At 39.6% G+C, this 16,318-nt stretch overlaps 1 protein-coding gene across 1 annotated transcript in view; it reads right to left on the bottom strand.

Annotated features, from left to right (window-relative positions):
• Positions 1-6,548: 6,548 nt before the first annotated feature.
• Positions 6,549-16,318, bottom strand: part of LOC124415917 — a 106,930-nt gene continuing 97,160 nt past the window's right edge. Inside the window, exons 3-8 of the mRNA XM_046896645.1 lie at positions 15,699-15,824; positions 15,470-15,580; positions 14,768-14,954; positions 10,038-10,219; positions 7,283-7,523; positions 6,549-6,868 (exon numbers count right to left, since the gene is read on the bottom strand). Coding sequence (XP_046752601.1) covers positions 6,621-6,868; positions 7,283-7,523; positions 10,038-10,219; positions 14,768-14,954; positions 15,470-15,580; positions 15,699-15,824 — 1,095 coding nt within the window. The 3' untranslated portion in view covers positions 6,549-6,620. The remainder of the gene's footprint in view (positions 6,869-7,282; positions 7,524-10,037; positions 10,220-14,767; positions 14,955-15,469; positions 15,581-15,698; positions 15,825-16,318) is intronic.

Here is a 16,318-nt window from a genome sequence, read left to right as displayed (position 1 = left end):
ACCTGGAACGATTTTATAGCCGATCGCGATGCGACATACCAGGTTACATCGGTTTAATGTACGCAAATAAGTTAAACTGCTCTTCGGAAAGTGGCACACTGCAATAGAAACTCCTGGTATTCACGAGGTTCTAATTTTACACAGCACATTGCTCGACCCGTCTAGTATCCGGTGTATTATTTACAAAATAAGATGAATTTTTCCGACTAAGTCGATTGTAAGACGATTTTCAGATTCATATATCTTCTTTCTTTGGTTAAAAACCATCGCGCCAAAATATTACCCTGTTCTTATGATCGAGAACGATTTATATTCAATAATTAAAAACGCACTGTAGACTCGTAAAAGTTGTTCAACAGCTTAAACTCGAATCGTCACAGGTGAAAAAGTTGCGTTACGAGAAGATTCCTCCGCAATGTCCCACTTGAGCCAAAATACTTTCATTCCAGATGTAAACACGAACCAAGGCGACTACGGTTACATCGAAAGATACAAGAAATGTACGAGTGTTTCGCGAGGAGTGTTTGTCATTTTTTTTACCAATATTTCCACCAGGTTTTCACTTCGTTGGTTGATTTACCAACTAAAGTAAAAATAAAACAACAAAAAAAAAAAAAAAGAAACGAGGAAAATCAATAAAAATTATTTTACCCCAAAGAATCGATCGCCGTATAAATACGTGCGAGATTTTCAGGCGTGTAATATTCCACCGTAATGGGCAGGTATTGTCGCATCGTCGACTGACCCAGTTCCAATCAGGGCCTCCCAGCATCCAGCTGGACCAGACCGGTACACACGCGACCGTGCAGACGAGGCCGGTGAGAACCGGTGAATGTGCTATTCGAATGACTCTAGGCGAGGTAAGTTAGCCACGCGCTAGTGTCAGAATAATCTCTGAGGGGAAAGTCTTTCACTCTGACCTAGTGCGTCGTAGTGAGAAAAAATATATTTTCTAGGGAAACCCAAGATCTCATAGTCGGTGGTTATCACCTCCGGAATTACGAAGGGGATCTATTCTTACACCTCGAGGTTTCACTCACTATCCCGACATTTCTCAACAAGAGACACAAGTTAATGACAGTAAATTCCTTGGCGGGCTCTTTCCGTATTCTTTGAATTAAGTGCATGCCGTGTGAATTGCTATCCGTAACAAGTTACGGCAACGAGAAATTTCACCTCTCTTTTCATATGTCAATTAACTACAACCTCGTCACTTGTTTTGCAAATTTTGTTTTGTTACCCTTTCCATTCTCGTTTGGCACTCTGAAAATTATAATCACAGGTTTCCAGTATTAGAAATGAGTTAGTACATGATACGTGGCATTCGCGAGGTATCGCTGTACCGTTATCACCGTCTATACAAATTTATTCTGCTAATATTTCGTACCGAATGTTTCTTAACGGAATCTTGTTTCTAATTAAAAACCGAGTAGCAGACTTGAATCGCGAATAAATTAACCGCCTTTGACAATTTCTATTACGAAATTATTCGTTAAAGGTAATTATCTATTATCACTGGAGCCAACCCTTACCCAAGAAAAGTTGAGGATTGTTTTCCGTGAGGGAAATCTTGATGTTGTTTAATTAAATCACCGTCAGTTTCTTCAGTTTCTTCTCTATTGCGATTTATCTTTAGATTATAGCGGAGGAAAAAAGCTAGAAATACTTGGCACGTCAATATTTATCTAAACTCTCGTAATTTTGTACCCATATGCATAGAACGGGTTATATCAATATCCATGAATATGTATGCATAAATTTTCGCTGATTCTCTCTTGTGACAAATTCCACATTACACGCTCGCCAAATAATGCTCTGCAACTTCCAATCCAAAATGATCAAAATGAACGAATAATTTAAGTCTAGTCGTGGTCCTTCTTTTTGCTAACTCTATTCTTTCATCTACCATTTTTTACACAAGACACAAAGTAATTTGCGATGCATCAAAACCACGCGAAGTGTATCTACTGTGGAAAATAGCACGAAATACGAAGTTACTAGAGTCCCGTGACCTCTTCCTTCTTCATTTTTCCTTTTCATCGCTGACGTAAATAATGTCATGTTGATAATATGAGGTCTATTGTAAATGGTGAAGACGTCCGATACTTTCGCATCAACTATATATCGAATTCCGCACGCGGAATATCGGGGTGTATAACACGCGTTTTGACGTAAAAATATGCAAAGCTCACAACCCCCCCCCCCCCCCCCCCCCCCCCCATTGGAGTAGGAACCGTTGATATACGGCCTCCTCGAGTCCTTCGGTTTCTCCAGCATTATCGCCATTACCGCGTCAACTGTAACTATGATGATATGCCTTAAGCCGCGGATAAATCACGGCGAATTACTTTCGACTAGAGTAATAAATTAGCATAAAACGACAATTTGGTAATGAAAAAATCTGGCTCGCGCGAATCTAATACATCGCCCCAAGGCGCCATGGACGGAAATGGATTGCACGCTCGTTACTTCGCGCAAAGTAAAGAATTCAACCTGTTGAATGGAATTGCTACTGGTATTATAAACTTGTCCTTACAGACATAATTCATACGCGATGCCTTACGATTATTTACAGATATGTGGATCATTTTACCTCGAGAATCACTTTTATGATCGATGGTATTTATTTATAAATTTTCACGGTGAAAATCAGCGGGTGAGAATTTCTCCTTACGTCAAACGAAAATGTCTTCCATCGATTTACGATGCTGTGCCGTTATTTGACTGTTCGTTGGTTCAATTTTCTCCAATTGTACCCATTATTTATTCATAAATATTGAACGGCAAACCTCGGAGCTGGTTTAGCGCTGTGCCTGCAAAGTGTGCGTATTTTTACACATGTGTGTTGTACATCCGGGAACCTGATTGCGCGTCTCATACGTTGCTATGTTTGGACAAACGTACGTATCTACCTCTGTCTTTCGAGAATTATTATACACGACTGTATCTAAATCGTATTCATCTTCGGGTAAGAGTCCGGCGACAGCAGCGCTTCTTATTTGAATTATAACGGGACCAGTTTTCAGTTGATTCTGACTAGCGGAGAAGAAATAATAAACTCGTGATCATGCTTTGTTATATTGTCATACGGTAATACTGTACAAATTTTTCGATTACCGAAGATATTTCAGGATTCCTAAGAATCGTTGAAATTTCTCTGTTGACTATAAATAATTAGCGATTGATACAAGGAAACGATTGAATTGAATTTTTTTTAAATAATTACTGGTTGTTTCAATTAGTCTAATTTTACTCTCAGGCTCGTAGATATTTTGAAAATAAAGCTGCTATTGTGTAAACCGGATATAATATTTTAACAAATAATTTTTCTCAAGAGTTTATTAATCGGAAGAAACGACATATGTCATGTTTTGACTGAAAGTCTGCGATAAAAAATATTGTATGCAAATTTCCTTTTATCGTGTACGATGTGTAGAAATTGTTTTCGCTATGATCAACAAATTTTATATAATAATAGAAATGAGATCATTTAGAATTTACGAAGCTTACGATAACAGAGTTATTTTTCTGCTGCATGATAATTGCTTAATTTCCATGTAAGTAGATAATCAATTACCGATGTTCAGTAAATTGAAATGACCGTGAAAAACCTGTACAATTAGTCACGTCGGAGACTTTTCTTTCATTATTCTAAAGAAATTAAGTTATAATTCATAAGTTAATTACAACAAGATTGAATTTACATTTTTCCATTTGCCAAATGGCAAATGTCTCTTTAAGCCGATAAATCTAATTTATTACCCACAATTGCGCGTCCACTCGGCCCTTGAAAATAACCGTGAAAATTATGAACCAATTATCGTGAAATACGAATTGGATAATTACTCGAACGAGACACTACATTAATGGCTTTTCTCACAAGTAACTTGCGTAAAAATCCCCAAAAAAAAAGTTTGGGCTTCTCTGAGAAAGAAGGAATTGCAGACATGTGTAAACAGATTTCGTAGCCTCACATGCATCACGTTTCAAGAAATCTGGAAGACTCGAGTGGCTTATTGTAATTATTTATCCACCTTCCGTTTTAATTAAACTAGAGTAATTGCACGTACAGTATATACGACGATAATTAATTTAATTAAGTGCGCAAAGTGTATGCATACCTACATGCTCGCGTAGACTCTCGGGTAAATTACACATGTTGATCTTTGTTGCACGTCGAGTGCATGGTGATATATAGTACAAAATATTAAAATCTAGAACGTTCATACCGGACTCAGCATTGCGGAGGTAATAGCCGCCTAATTATCCGTCTGCAAACCGTTCCAAAAAGAGATACATACAATGCGCAGCTCATGCACCGTGTGTTAATTTCAGAGATTGAAATTCTGCTCGAGTTTGTCGAGCCCATCGATTACCAATCAAATAAACTCTGAATTGCATCTCAAGTTTCTTTCATTCCATGTATAAAGTGCGCGGTAGCAGGTTACCGTAATTAGATTTCAACATGATATGCACTTTGCGCCAAGGCCTGGCTCACAATTGCAGCAGTGCAACGCAAGCAGAGCCAGCTGAGCATTAGGTGAAGCCTAATTTGGTAAGGTTTGATCCGCAGTTGCTTCGATCGTTGCAGGAAAGAGACACGTGATGCAATTTTGTGCAAAACGAGTTGCATGAGGTCGGATATAAGTGAAAAAGGTCTGGGAGTTGGACAAGGATGAAAAACGATAAGACAGATGTGTTGAAAATACGATAGGTTTAAGTTGAAAAATGCTCAATACACAATAATTGGGACTAAGCAGATTTTCTTTTCTTGTATATGTATTGTATACGTATATAGGTGTGTGTATAACATGCGAGTGATGCGCTATTCCTGCAATTGCAGCGCGCGCAGAGGTATGAAAAAGAAAATTTAACAACAATTTTTCAAATCGACATTTCGCGTGATGTACGTAACGTCGATAATTTTCAAAATGAACGCGAAGAAAAAAAAAATAATATGAAAAGGAATGAAAATATGATAGTAAAAATAAATTAATGCAAAAATACACTGAGAAGTCACAGGTGTAAAAACTTATTAAATTACATATCAACTGACAGAGGTGGAGCTTTGACTGGCTTAACGTTTTTAATCAATACATATATATAATTTTTTTTCATTAGACACCTGGGCAAATAAGATATAGATATATTATCACATCTGAGTAATTTTGCGGATGCATTACAAATAATAACAGCCGAATCGCAATCATGAATTTTGAATTATTAATTTTTGTATCTCAAATTTTGTCTTCTACGTTATAATATATGTATATATATATATGTATACTAGTAATCAGGATACAGCCAATCGCCGCCACAAACTTGTCGAAAGACTAGAATGATTAAGAATAATTGTAAAATGTAAACTTATCTCATACAATTACGGATTACTACGAGCTGAATAATAAGTATAACATGAAAACTTTATATTTTTGTGTTTTTGATTGGTGATATTATATATTTACAGGTTTTTTTTTCTTTTGTAGTTCCTTGTTTTTTCTTGTTTTTGTTTTTGCTTTTATCAATCTTCGTAAGAATATTTTGGATACGATGCCAGATGAGCTCACAGCGAAGAATAAAAAACAAAATTAAACGTTAACCATAAAGCTTTTCGATCCACTTCGGTTTTGAATACGTGACATTTTTCAAAGTGGAATAACGTAGATTAGAATATTTCATACTATCACTTGCAATTGCACTCTGGCATAATAATATCTCATAACTTGATGAATATTTATCATAAAAAAAAAAAAAAAACTTATCGACGTAAACATGTGTATCGATAAAATGGCGACTACATCACCAGAAGGACTACTTAAACTCTTATCATATACTATAGTGTATAACATACTTATAATATAATACTAAAAACAGAATACTCATATTTTGTCAAGCTCTCTAGCATAAAAACGTCCTCAAATCCACAGGAAACTTTATAAGCAGGTAGCTTTTTTCTTCCTTTCCTAAATACATTTCACACAATATTTTTCAATCATTAACTATCACTATAACACACGAAAAATATTCCCTCCTTAAGTACACTGACTTTTGGTTCTTGGAGTGATATTTCAATATCAACCCTTCAAAGAATAAAAAATAATAAACAATAAGAAGAAGAACAAAAATCATGACTTTCTCACTACGTTCATCGTAACGAATTCTACATACTTCACGGTGCTTTTGGGTATTAAATTAAACATATATGAGCAAGTAACGGTTCGGAAAAAGACAGCAGTGTAATTGACGACATTCGTCCAATAGTAATGGCAAGGTGAAAATTTTCAGGAGAATACGTTGCGAAAAATAGCATCAAAGCATGATACATGAACGAGATGAAAATCAGAAGAAAAAAGAAAACGAGAGCAACCGACGTTGCTTCAACTCTCTTCCAAAAGCTTCTGTCACCCCGAATAGACCGATTGATCATCATAAAAAAGGTAAAAACGCTCGTCTCAAATCCGTTGAACCTCGAGACTCTCTTCCGAATGCTCGCAAAGCAACAGTAGGAAGATTCGAATAAGATTCACTTCCAACGACACCGGATGCTGTCGCGAAGAGACGCGGAGCTACAAGTCAGATGCAGAATCAAAGGTGCAACCCTTGAATCTCAGCGTTCCGTTTCAGTCGGTGCACTCGGAGGCGAAGCTTTCCAAGTCGACGTAGTGTCCGTTCATGTTGTCCTCCAGGAGCTGCGCCAGGTCCCTTCGGAGGACCTGGAACTCGGGTCTTCGATCAGGATCCGCCTGCCAGCACCTCGATATCACCCTGAAGAGCTCGCTTCGGCAGTGCGAAGGACGCTCGAGGCGATATCCGCTCTGCACATTGCGCATCACTTCTCTCGCCGTCATGTCAGGATACGGCGTAGAACCTGAAATATTTGAAATTCAGGATTTGATTCATCCCCAAAAATCCCCAAGCTTGAATTTTTAACAAACACTTGAATTTTTCACGCCACGAAGTAATCGTTGTATAGATTTTCTCAATTTTAGGAAGATCGTTTGATGTTGGGAAATCAAAATTTCATACTAACCGGAAAAAGTCATTCTCCGCAAAAATTCTTCGCAATTATATTTCAAAACTTTATATAACTTCGAATAAAATTTTTTTTTTAATTTGTTGAGATTTTTATAGGGTTTGAAATTGTTAACATAATTTTCTATTTTTAATTGTAATGGTTATACCTATTATATTTATACAACGTCCATTAATTTGATTGGAGTTTTGATTAGAATCGCCAGAACTAAACGAGGAAAAGCATTTCTTGGGGGAAAAACTAGCTCACCTAAAGTCACGATTTCCCACATCAGGATCCCGAAGCTCCAGACGTCCGTTTTCGTGGTGAAAAGCGAATAGATAAGAGATTCTGGGGCCATCCATCGGATGGGAAGAGCATTCCTACCGTGTCTTGTTTCTATAATTTCACCATCCTCATTGGCAAACCTCGACATACCGAAGTCGGCTATTTTGCAAAGTTTATTGTGATCCACCAGCACGTTTCTGGCAGCCAAATCCCTGTGGATAATCTGTGGAATAAGTTGAAAAAAAATTACGGTTAATTCCTCGTTATGTATATAATGTAATTAGGATGTCTGGGTGTAGAATAATCTGTTAATCCCGACTAATTCTGCGGGTAAATTTCCAGATTTGAATACATATTATGGCTTGTAGAAGTTCACTGCTTGTCGCAGACATTACTTTAACACTTTTTGCGTAACGGCTGGCATTTCAATACGCCTATTTAACCTCTCGTGTTTGCTATCCTCGCAAAGACTGAGAATGATATTTAATCTGCGATTCTAAGCCTTGAAGAAAATTTTTGCAAAACGTAACGCAGACGGCGCGTGACTCTGTACACCGCTCATTAGCGACCGAATATATTTACCCGCAATTATTGAATCAGAATACACAGACGTTCAGCGTCGAGCTGTTAAATCACAACTCTTAAATCAGCTGGATATTTTTTTCTGTTATTGGTAAACGTTGAATACTTTTCAGTATTACAAATTCTACGAAAGCCTTGTACAAAATTTATTGAATGTCGCATCTACAAAATATGGTAAAAAAAAGAGAGAAGATAAAAGTTGACAAGCGATTTTTAGAAAATAGTCGTCTAAATACAATTAGCAATCGTATTTTAATCGATTTGAAATGAAGTATCGATGTCTAATTGCAGTATGCGGCTTACTTTTATAATTCAAGTGTTTCCTATTTTCCATATTTTCAGACAAACTTTCGTAGTTAACGAATGAAATAATTTAATAAATAAAGAGCATGAGTATTTGTCAGGCTAAGAAGCTTGCTTAACTGGTAAATTTTTATAATTTTCCAAATTTCCAGGCATAAAATGGAAGCGATTAATCAATGATATCCACACCGTGGCGACGCGTTATATTCTGTATGCACGTACAATGCTTCGAAGTAAGAAACCAACAAAGGTGACGCGAATCGATGATCCTGCGTCAGCCGAGACACAAATATTGGTGATCAACGCCGTTCGCAAAGCCATTCGTTATCGTTAGCCGTTGGAGAACCGTGCATGTTGCGGGGGCGTCAAAAGCAGACGGTGAAACCTGTAGATACATTTCTTTCCACCGTCGCCGATTATTTTTATCATACCTCTAGGGAGTGGCGAAAGTGCAACAAGCGCAACGCGAACTTTGGCATTGACTTATTTTGTCGCTGGGTTGAATCCATCGGGTGCAATAGACGCGTCCCGAATGGGTGTTAACTATTAACCGTCTATCAAGCTTTTTCTTTTTCAACTTTTTCGAAAAATGGCCGCCATTTTGTTAATTTTTTCAATATCAAAAATCCTATTTCAGGTAAACCATCTCCGAAAAATCATCAACACCGCAGACCCATATACCTTTTTTTCAGACCGATTTTCAACTACGATTTACGTGTATAAAAAGTGATTAAGATCTGTTTAAATTTTTTTTAAATGCAATTCGAGAGTGTATTTATTAAACCTATATCAATATTGATAGTTGAGAATTATTAAAAAAATTCTTCAAAAAACTCTTTTTTTTGCTCGTCAGTTGGGTAGACCCCTTAACACATGTCCCTTTGCTCCTTCTGCAAAGAACCGAGAACTTGAAACGAGTGTAATTAATTATTTGAGGATGATCATACCTACGATCCGGCTTATTTGTTTGTCTACTTGGAACTCCCGAGGCGCGGGAATTACTATTACATGTATTCATGATTTCCATGGAAATGCTAATTGTGCACGTGGATAAAAACGATAAGTCGCCTGAAAGCAAACCTGTATGATTCTCCTGCTGCTAAACGGTGAATTGGCTATATTTTACGAAACGTGTTAAATGTTTACAACGGGTAAAATAGTTGTTAGTTCGGGTTTCACCTCGGTTCTTGCTCGACGTGAAAAATTCTCAGAAACTTGGCGAACCACATGTTTGTCGATAAAAATTTGGATATTCATTTCTCACGAGCTCATTTGACACGCTGGCAACCTCCAAACCCCAAAAAGCCGACTGACACATATTTCAAATCTTACAAAGTGTCAAATATTTGAAGTAAATATTTTCCCAACTCGAAAAAAGTCCTTGGACGGAATTTGTTCCGCAATACCAATCCTCTCGGGGCTTTTTTACTCTCTCTTTCTCTCTCTCTCTTTCTGTCTCTCGCTCTCTTTTTCTTTCTTTATACATTTCCACGGTCACCGTTTTACAACTCGAGTTTACAAGTATAATACACGAGCTAACAATCGAGTCAAAGTATTCAAGAGCCATTTTCAAGAGCTCATTCATGCAATGCGGAGGAAGAATAACGGTGACGAATTTTTTACGAGAAACATTTACACTCTTCATCTTTTCACCACACTGAAACGTTAACCCAGATAAACGTTTCGGATTATACAAGTTGTTCTCTTTGAGCTCGAGTCGCGCTGACCCAGTGACACTTTGTAAAGAGACACGCGGAGGCGATAAATGAAACCAACGCTCAGCGATTCCGCCTCTTATTTTTGTCGCCGCAAGTCAAAGGGTTCAAAATTTTGTGACTTCAAGTTCGCTCACCTTCTTCGAAGCCAGGTACTCCATACCCCTCGCAACGCAGTAGCCAAAGACGGTGAGATCCCGGGAAGTCAGAGCCGCCGAATCTTCGCTAAAATTGTAAAAGTCTTGTCTAGTACGATGATCACGCAGATAGGCGAGGAGTTTTCCGTACATCACGTACTCCAATATCAGGTAATGGGGTTCTGAAAATGAAAGAAAAGAAAAAATGAATTTTCCGTTTAAAGCAGGTCCAAAAAACCTGATCGAGCCATTCAAGCCCGGCTGTATTCCGAAACTCTGAAATTCTTTTTATTCTCCATCAGTCAATTACATCTGTTCTTTCAAACAGCTGACGTGAATGCCTCGGTGATTAATTATCCCGAGATTGGTAGGCGTCTTGTAACCAGTTCTTTTATCATCGTATCGAGACCCACGTGCAGCTGCAGCTTAAGCCGTGAACGTGACGAACTATGACTAAACCGTTGGTAATACATGAAAAATGCAAACCACACCATGCACGCGTCAATGTTCGGCGATGAGGTCATTTAAGCGCAGCGTTTAATTGCCGGCTGCTTCATTATCCGCGTGCATTTCGTGCTGCAAGGCTTAACTGCGGTTACTGAGAAAATTCACAACAGCATGAGGATAACAACAAGAACAATACAATAATTGATATAAATGCTTGCATGTCTTGAATGCAATTGGCGTTTAAACGTATTTTCCATACGTGTGTGTTTGTAAGACGCGCTGATTTGCAAGCTCAATTCTGGGTGGGCAATTTGCATAATTAGATTGTTAGCCGGGAATCGAGGAACGCTAGCGACGGTATCACTGCACACAGCGTTTATCGCTTCAAGTGCATGTTACCCAGATGATAATGAAAAGTGGCTCACGGCTTGGTCGTAAACTCCATGCCAGCCCGAGGTGTTTCTTTTCTCTTTTCTTGCTTTGGCACTGTTCACTCGTAAAAATTGTTTACAAGAAATAAATCTGAGAATACGAACACATGAACCTACATGTGGATGATTCATTCGACCACGGATTAAAATTCATTCATCATACAGCATATCGAAGAAAATTTCGTGCGTCGAGCAAACAAATTTATTTGACAGGTTAATGATATTCGAATTTTTCGCTTTTTCCTGGATCAAGATATCACGTATAGGTATACCGCGATGTTCCAGGAACGATTAGGGGGCGGGTTTCATATCGGCTAGCTTGTAAATTGGAATTGAGACTTTCGCACAAACGTGTTAATCGTAAATTTTTCTTTTTTACGTTTTTGCGTAACGTCGCAAGCGAAATTGGTTTCATCCCGATGGCTAGCAATGAACGTCGGCGTTCTGTTTAGCAAAATATCATCCCGTTGAGATGGGGTAATGAATTATGGAATATTATCGACGTCCGCGAAGCCGCGGCCTGATTTGCAACCTCATGGGAAAACATCGACTGCAGCGGCATACGTGCCACCGTAATATTTAACGATATGTAATAACTATAAACAATGGTGCATGCATCGGTACGATTAGAAAATCACTCGAGCATGGAACCCTCCCGGGCTCCTGGAAGTATTAAGGGCGTATTTATGGTGCATTTAAAACGCGTATTGTGGCCGAGCTTCCAGGATAGGTGGGCAGCCATCCACAGTACGCCCTGATTGTAACTTATGAGGGCACTTTTGTCGGGCCCTTAAGGCCCCCATAACTTTTGTATTGGGCGGCCAGGCCCGCCTAATAATTCGCGATTGTTAGCTGACCCCACCCGGTTCCTTTTTATCTCTCCATCGCTGTTTACTCTGCACGCCGGGAGAGCTGGAGATACAAACGATTTGAGACCGCGGTATGAGAACGCGATCCATCAGAATTAGCTTGAAAATTCAAGACGCATCGAAACTCAACGATCGAATAACGAATTTGCAATAGCAGGCGATGCAACTGCAAGCTGGATTATCGCGAAAGGCGTATAAACACGCGCTAGAAAAAGCTATCAAGTAGATTCCGAGATGTTTGTTAGAGTAAAATATATTTTTTCCGGTATTCAATCGTGACGTCAGCGCTTCGGAGGAGCAGGAAAAATAAGGAGAAGAGAGAGAACCGTCAGCAGATGCGACTAGAGGCGTCCAAGTTCTGTTGCATCTGAAGATCCGCTTCAGCTGCGTTCGCGTGATGATACGAATCGGAAAAAATTATCCAAACACCTTGAACGTCTTGTCCTTACGTCTTGGTACTCAAGTGGCGCGTCCGATGAAGCTGACTTATGCAAAGCTCTCAGCCTGCAGGAGTTTCCTCCGGACGCGCGAAGCTTGTAGGTGGAACATTATAAATTTATATATTCACTCTTGGTTCGATGTTAAATAATAGCATTCAACGCCCACCGCGCGGTGCTTGTCGGGTATTGAGTGTGCGAAATGTCAGCCATCTTGAAATAATCTCTGTTTCAAAGAAACCGCTTTTTCGACAAATTCTTTCGCGATCGTCTCGCGTTTGCCGTCTCGAAATTTCCAGCTTTTCCATTTCTTAACTGAGTTCTTATGTTTTTTTCGATTTTGCAATACGATGCGGTCCTAAATTTGAATGAACAAACCAGTACCCTGCAGAAACTGGAATTCATCGATGCACCGGAAGTGAAAAAACGACACTCGATTATCGGGAAATAATTACCGCGGGATAATAAGGCAATAAATTTACCACTTGTCTGAAATATGACACGCGAATAGTCGAAATTTGTCACCGCTATCTGGATCTTCAATTATTCGAAGGCGATTAAGGAAACCCCGTGGCGTGCAAACTGCAGCGGCAAGCCGATCCTGCAGACTCGATCTTCGAGGAAGAATAAAGGATCAAAAGATTACAATCGAACCGCCCGCACCGGTTATCCATTTCGGTTTCTATTTTATTACGGAAAAAAAACTGACCCTCGTAGATCATTCGAGTCAAAACCCGATTTCAGACGAAAAAACCGCCCACCGTTTAGCGATGGACAAGCTTGTTTAAATCTTGGCAATGCCACTCGTTTGCAGCCGCGGTCTCCTCTCATTCTCTTTTTATATCTCTCTTGTTTCAAGTATCATATTTGCACATGACAATGAATTAGACCTCGTGCCGATTTCGGGACACGATAAAATATATTCCGTAATTAATCCCGAGATATGTGGGTCGCATCCGTGAACCGTGACCAGGAAATGGGCACTCTACAATATTTTTCTTTTTTTCTTTTATCACAAATTATCCGATTTTTACATCATTCAGAAAATCCGAGTTTCACGATACGATGATAAATATAAATTTTGTTTAAAATTTCAGATATAATCTAGATTCTTAAAATCATAACGAACAAAATTTTTGCAAATTCTATATAATAATGCGGAATCTGAAGTGCAAAAATCGCTTTCGGAGCACCGAAAATTTCACACACATATTCAAAAGCGTGTCAATTAAACAATGCGCATATTTTGAAAACCAGCCATAAATTTTGCTCCACGTAATACAATAAGCTGAAATATATCCGGAGAACCTTTTGTTGTCTGTAAAGTTTCAAGCACAGCTTTTAGGCTGGAAATATTCGGAGGCGAGGGTCGAGAGAGTTTTGTGACAATGGAGTCCGCGTATCCCCTGCACAATTATGTCATGAATTTGAAAGTATGATACGGTGAGTAATGGTAATCGCGTTAATTCACGTCGTATTCGAGGTGTTGGCGTTTTTTCTTTCTTCTCTGTTTTTCTTTTTTTTTTTCATCACATAGGCGAAGTCAGGTCGTAGACATGATCCTCAAAGTAAATCGAGGCGAGAGTTTAAAATTGCATCGCGTAATACGCGTGTTCAAAGTGTTCAGATCGCGGTTTGATTCGATCGAGAATCGCATCCACACTCGAAATTCTTCTTATTGTTAACAGACAAACATGTTTTCGCTGGATAGAATTACGCTGATAGAGCGAGATTTCTGATACAGGATTTATTAGCCCCGTCAGTTTTCTCGAGAGGGTCAAAACGGCGCCGCATATATAATGTAAAAATAATCTGCAATATCGCAACGCCGCGTCGGTGTAATTAAACAAATTAGGAAATCATCGCTAAATTATCTATCTGTTTACCTCTCGCTATGATGATCTTCGCTCTTTGATATTCCAATCGGTGTTTGCAATTACCAATTACATAACAACGCGCCATTCTTTTCCTTTGTTTGTTAAAAATTGTTATGATTCGCTTCACAGCGGTAGCAAATTCCTCTCTCAACTTACCCATAATCACAACGCTTGTCGACGTTTCACGTAACTTGGCGACCCGTTTTTTTTATTCTCAAAATATGAGAATAAAAAAATCGATACATCAAAATTGCAAGACGAATTAGCTCGTCATTTTGAAATACGAAATCGCGCACTCTAGTCTCACGTGATTACATTTACATGCAAAATAAAGAAGCTACAACGTTATTCCTCTCCGAAACTCGTTTTGCCGATGGCAAATCGTTTCCACGACAACAATTACAATAATCCCGCGTATATCCCGGCAATGCCTCGCCTTTGACTCGTGAACAAAGGTCTGACGGACACGTCGCCATTGCATTCATTATGTACGGTAGATTATCTCAGGATGTGTTCTTACGCAGCGTGAAGAAGGTACATTATAAATTTATTAGCATAATCTGCGAATTAGCAAGGATAACTTCTGGTCCCAATTTCCAGGGAGGATCCATAGGCGAAAAAGATTTCCGATCAAGTATGGATGATTTATGCAAATCAATCGACACTAACCTTCCTCCGTGCAGCAGCCAAGGAGGGTGACGACGTTCGGATGATTGCCCAACTGTTGCATGATTTCTAGTTCCCGAACGAGATCCTCCTTCTCCCTGGAAGAGGCGCCTTCCTTGACGGTCTTAACAGCGACGAGTCGCGTCGTGCCCTGGTGACCTGTGAGGTCATCGGCCTCGGCTTTCCAGACCTGTAGGAAAAGCAACACGATGCGAGTGCATTACAGAGAGAATATGGTACGTCAGAAGCACACTTTGCGTAATCACTTAACGACTACAGTCGGTGGATCCCGCTACACGTAAGTCGAATAATGCAAAATAGAAATACGCGAATGTGATACTGCATGATAGTCTCGGTAACGCGATGCCCTGATATTTCAATCAATAAATACCACACACGTGGCTGGAGAAGTGTGTCGGCTTGCAAAGAGCTCGGGGCACAAAACGATTCAATGCAACGAATTTCTCTCTCTCTCTTTTTCTCTCTTTTTCTCTGACTCTCCCGGTTTTGCGCGAAGGTGATAAGCCTCAATTTGCAACGCACGAGGCGAGGCCTGCGGATTGAATAGCCTGCGCAGGAAATTGTGCTTTTCATCCTCGTTACAATAGTCCAAAGACTCCGAGGCGTGCGTTGAGCGACGTGTGTGTGTGTGTGTGTGTTACACTGGGTATAAAAGTGTTCGCGACATCGGCGCAGTAAATTTACCTGCCCAAAGTTTCCTTGACCTAGGACCGTCTGGAGCCGCAGTTTGTCTCGCGGGAATTCCCACCTGGATTCCTGGGTCGGAGGTGGAGGCGGTTTTTCTCCCTCGTGACACTGGAGGACCAATTAAATGATTAAAACAAGTTTTTCTTCCTCATCGCGGTCGGGAGCGACTGCACGGGGAGTAAAATTTATTCATGCATAATGGGACCGCTTTTGAATGAAAACTCACCAGGTGCTGTATTCGAGGCAGTTTTGTTATCGCCTTCTCGATCGACGTCTTGAAGTCTCCCTTCTCCAGATTCAGACCATCTTTCCTACAGCTTATCTCCGATGACGTATCCGATTCTTCCAACATCTACGCAAGTCGACACAAAATAATCCTCAAATATTTCGTTACGAGTCTCGTTCAACGACGTCTCAAAAATTATACACCATAAACGAGGAGCACAGATACCTCGAGTAATATACTTGTATTCTCCTAACGGTATACAAAAAATTTTGCCTCGAGCTTATGATGCCGCGGGTTTGAGATTATCAGATGTGCCAGCCACGCTCATCGTTCCAGTTTTTTTTATTCTCATTCTATATCAAGCGGCAATTTAAGCTGTCCCGGATGAGAAAAAAGCGGTAGGATGAAAAAAAGTAATTTTTGCTGAACCAATTTTCGAATCATCCGAAAACATTGAGCCGTGAATCGGTGTTTGACAGGAGATTGTTAAAAAAGTACAAGGCACATGCATGTTTCGCGGTGACTCGGTAACCTCGATGAATGGCACATGTGATGATGACGTCAGAAGCGTTCATCGCCCACTTGGCATAATCCAGCTTAGGCATACAGTCACCTGCGCC

Source organism: Diprion similis, chromosome 2 (assembly GCF_021155765.1).
Source record: "Diprion similis isolate iyDipSimi1 chromosome 2, iyDipSimi1.1, whole genome shotgun sequence".
Lineage (NCBI taxonomy): Eukaryota > Metazoa > Arthropoda > Insecta > Hymenoptera > Diprionidae > Diprion > Diprion similis.
The sequence above is the reverse complement of the archived record's forward strand: the minus strand, read 5'-3'. Positions and strand labels throughout refer to the sequence as shown.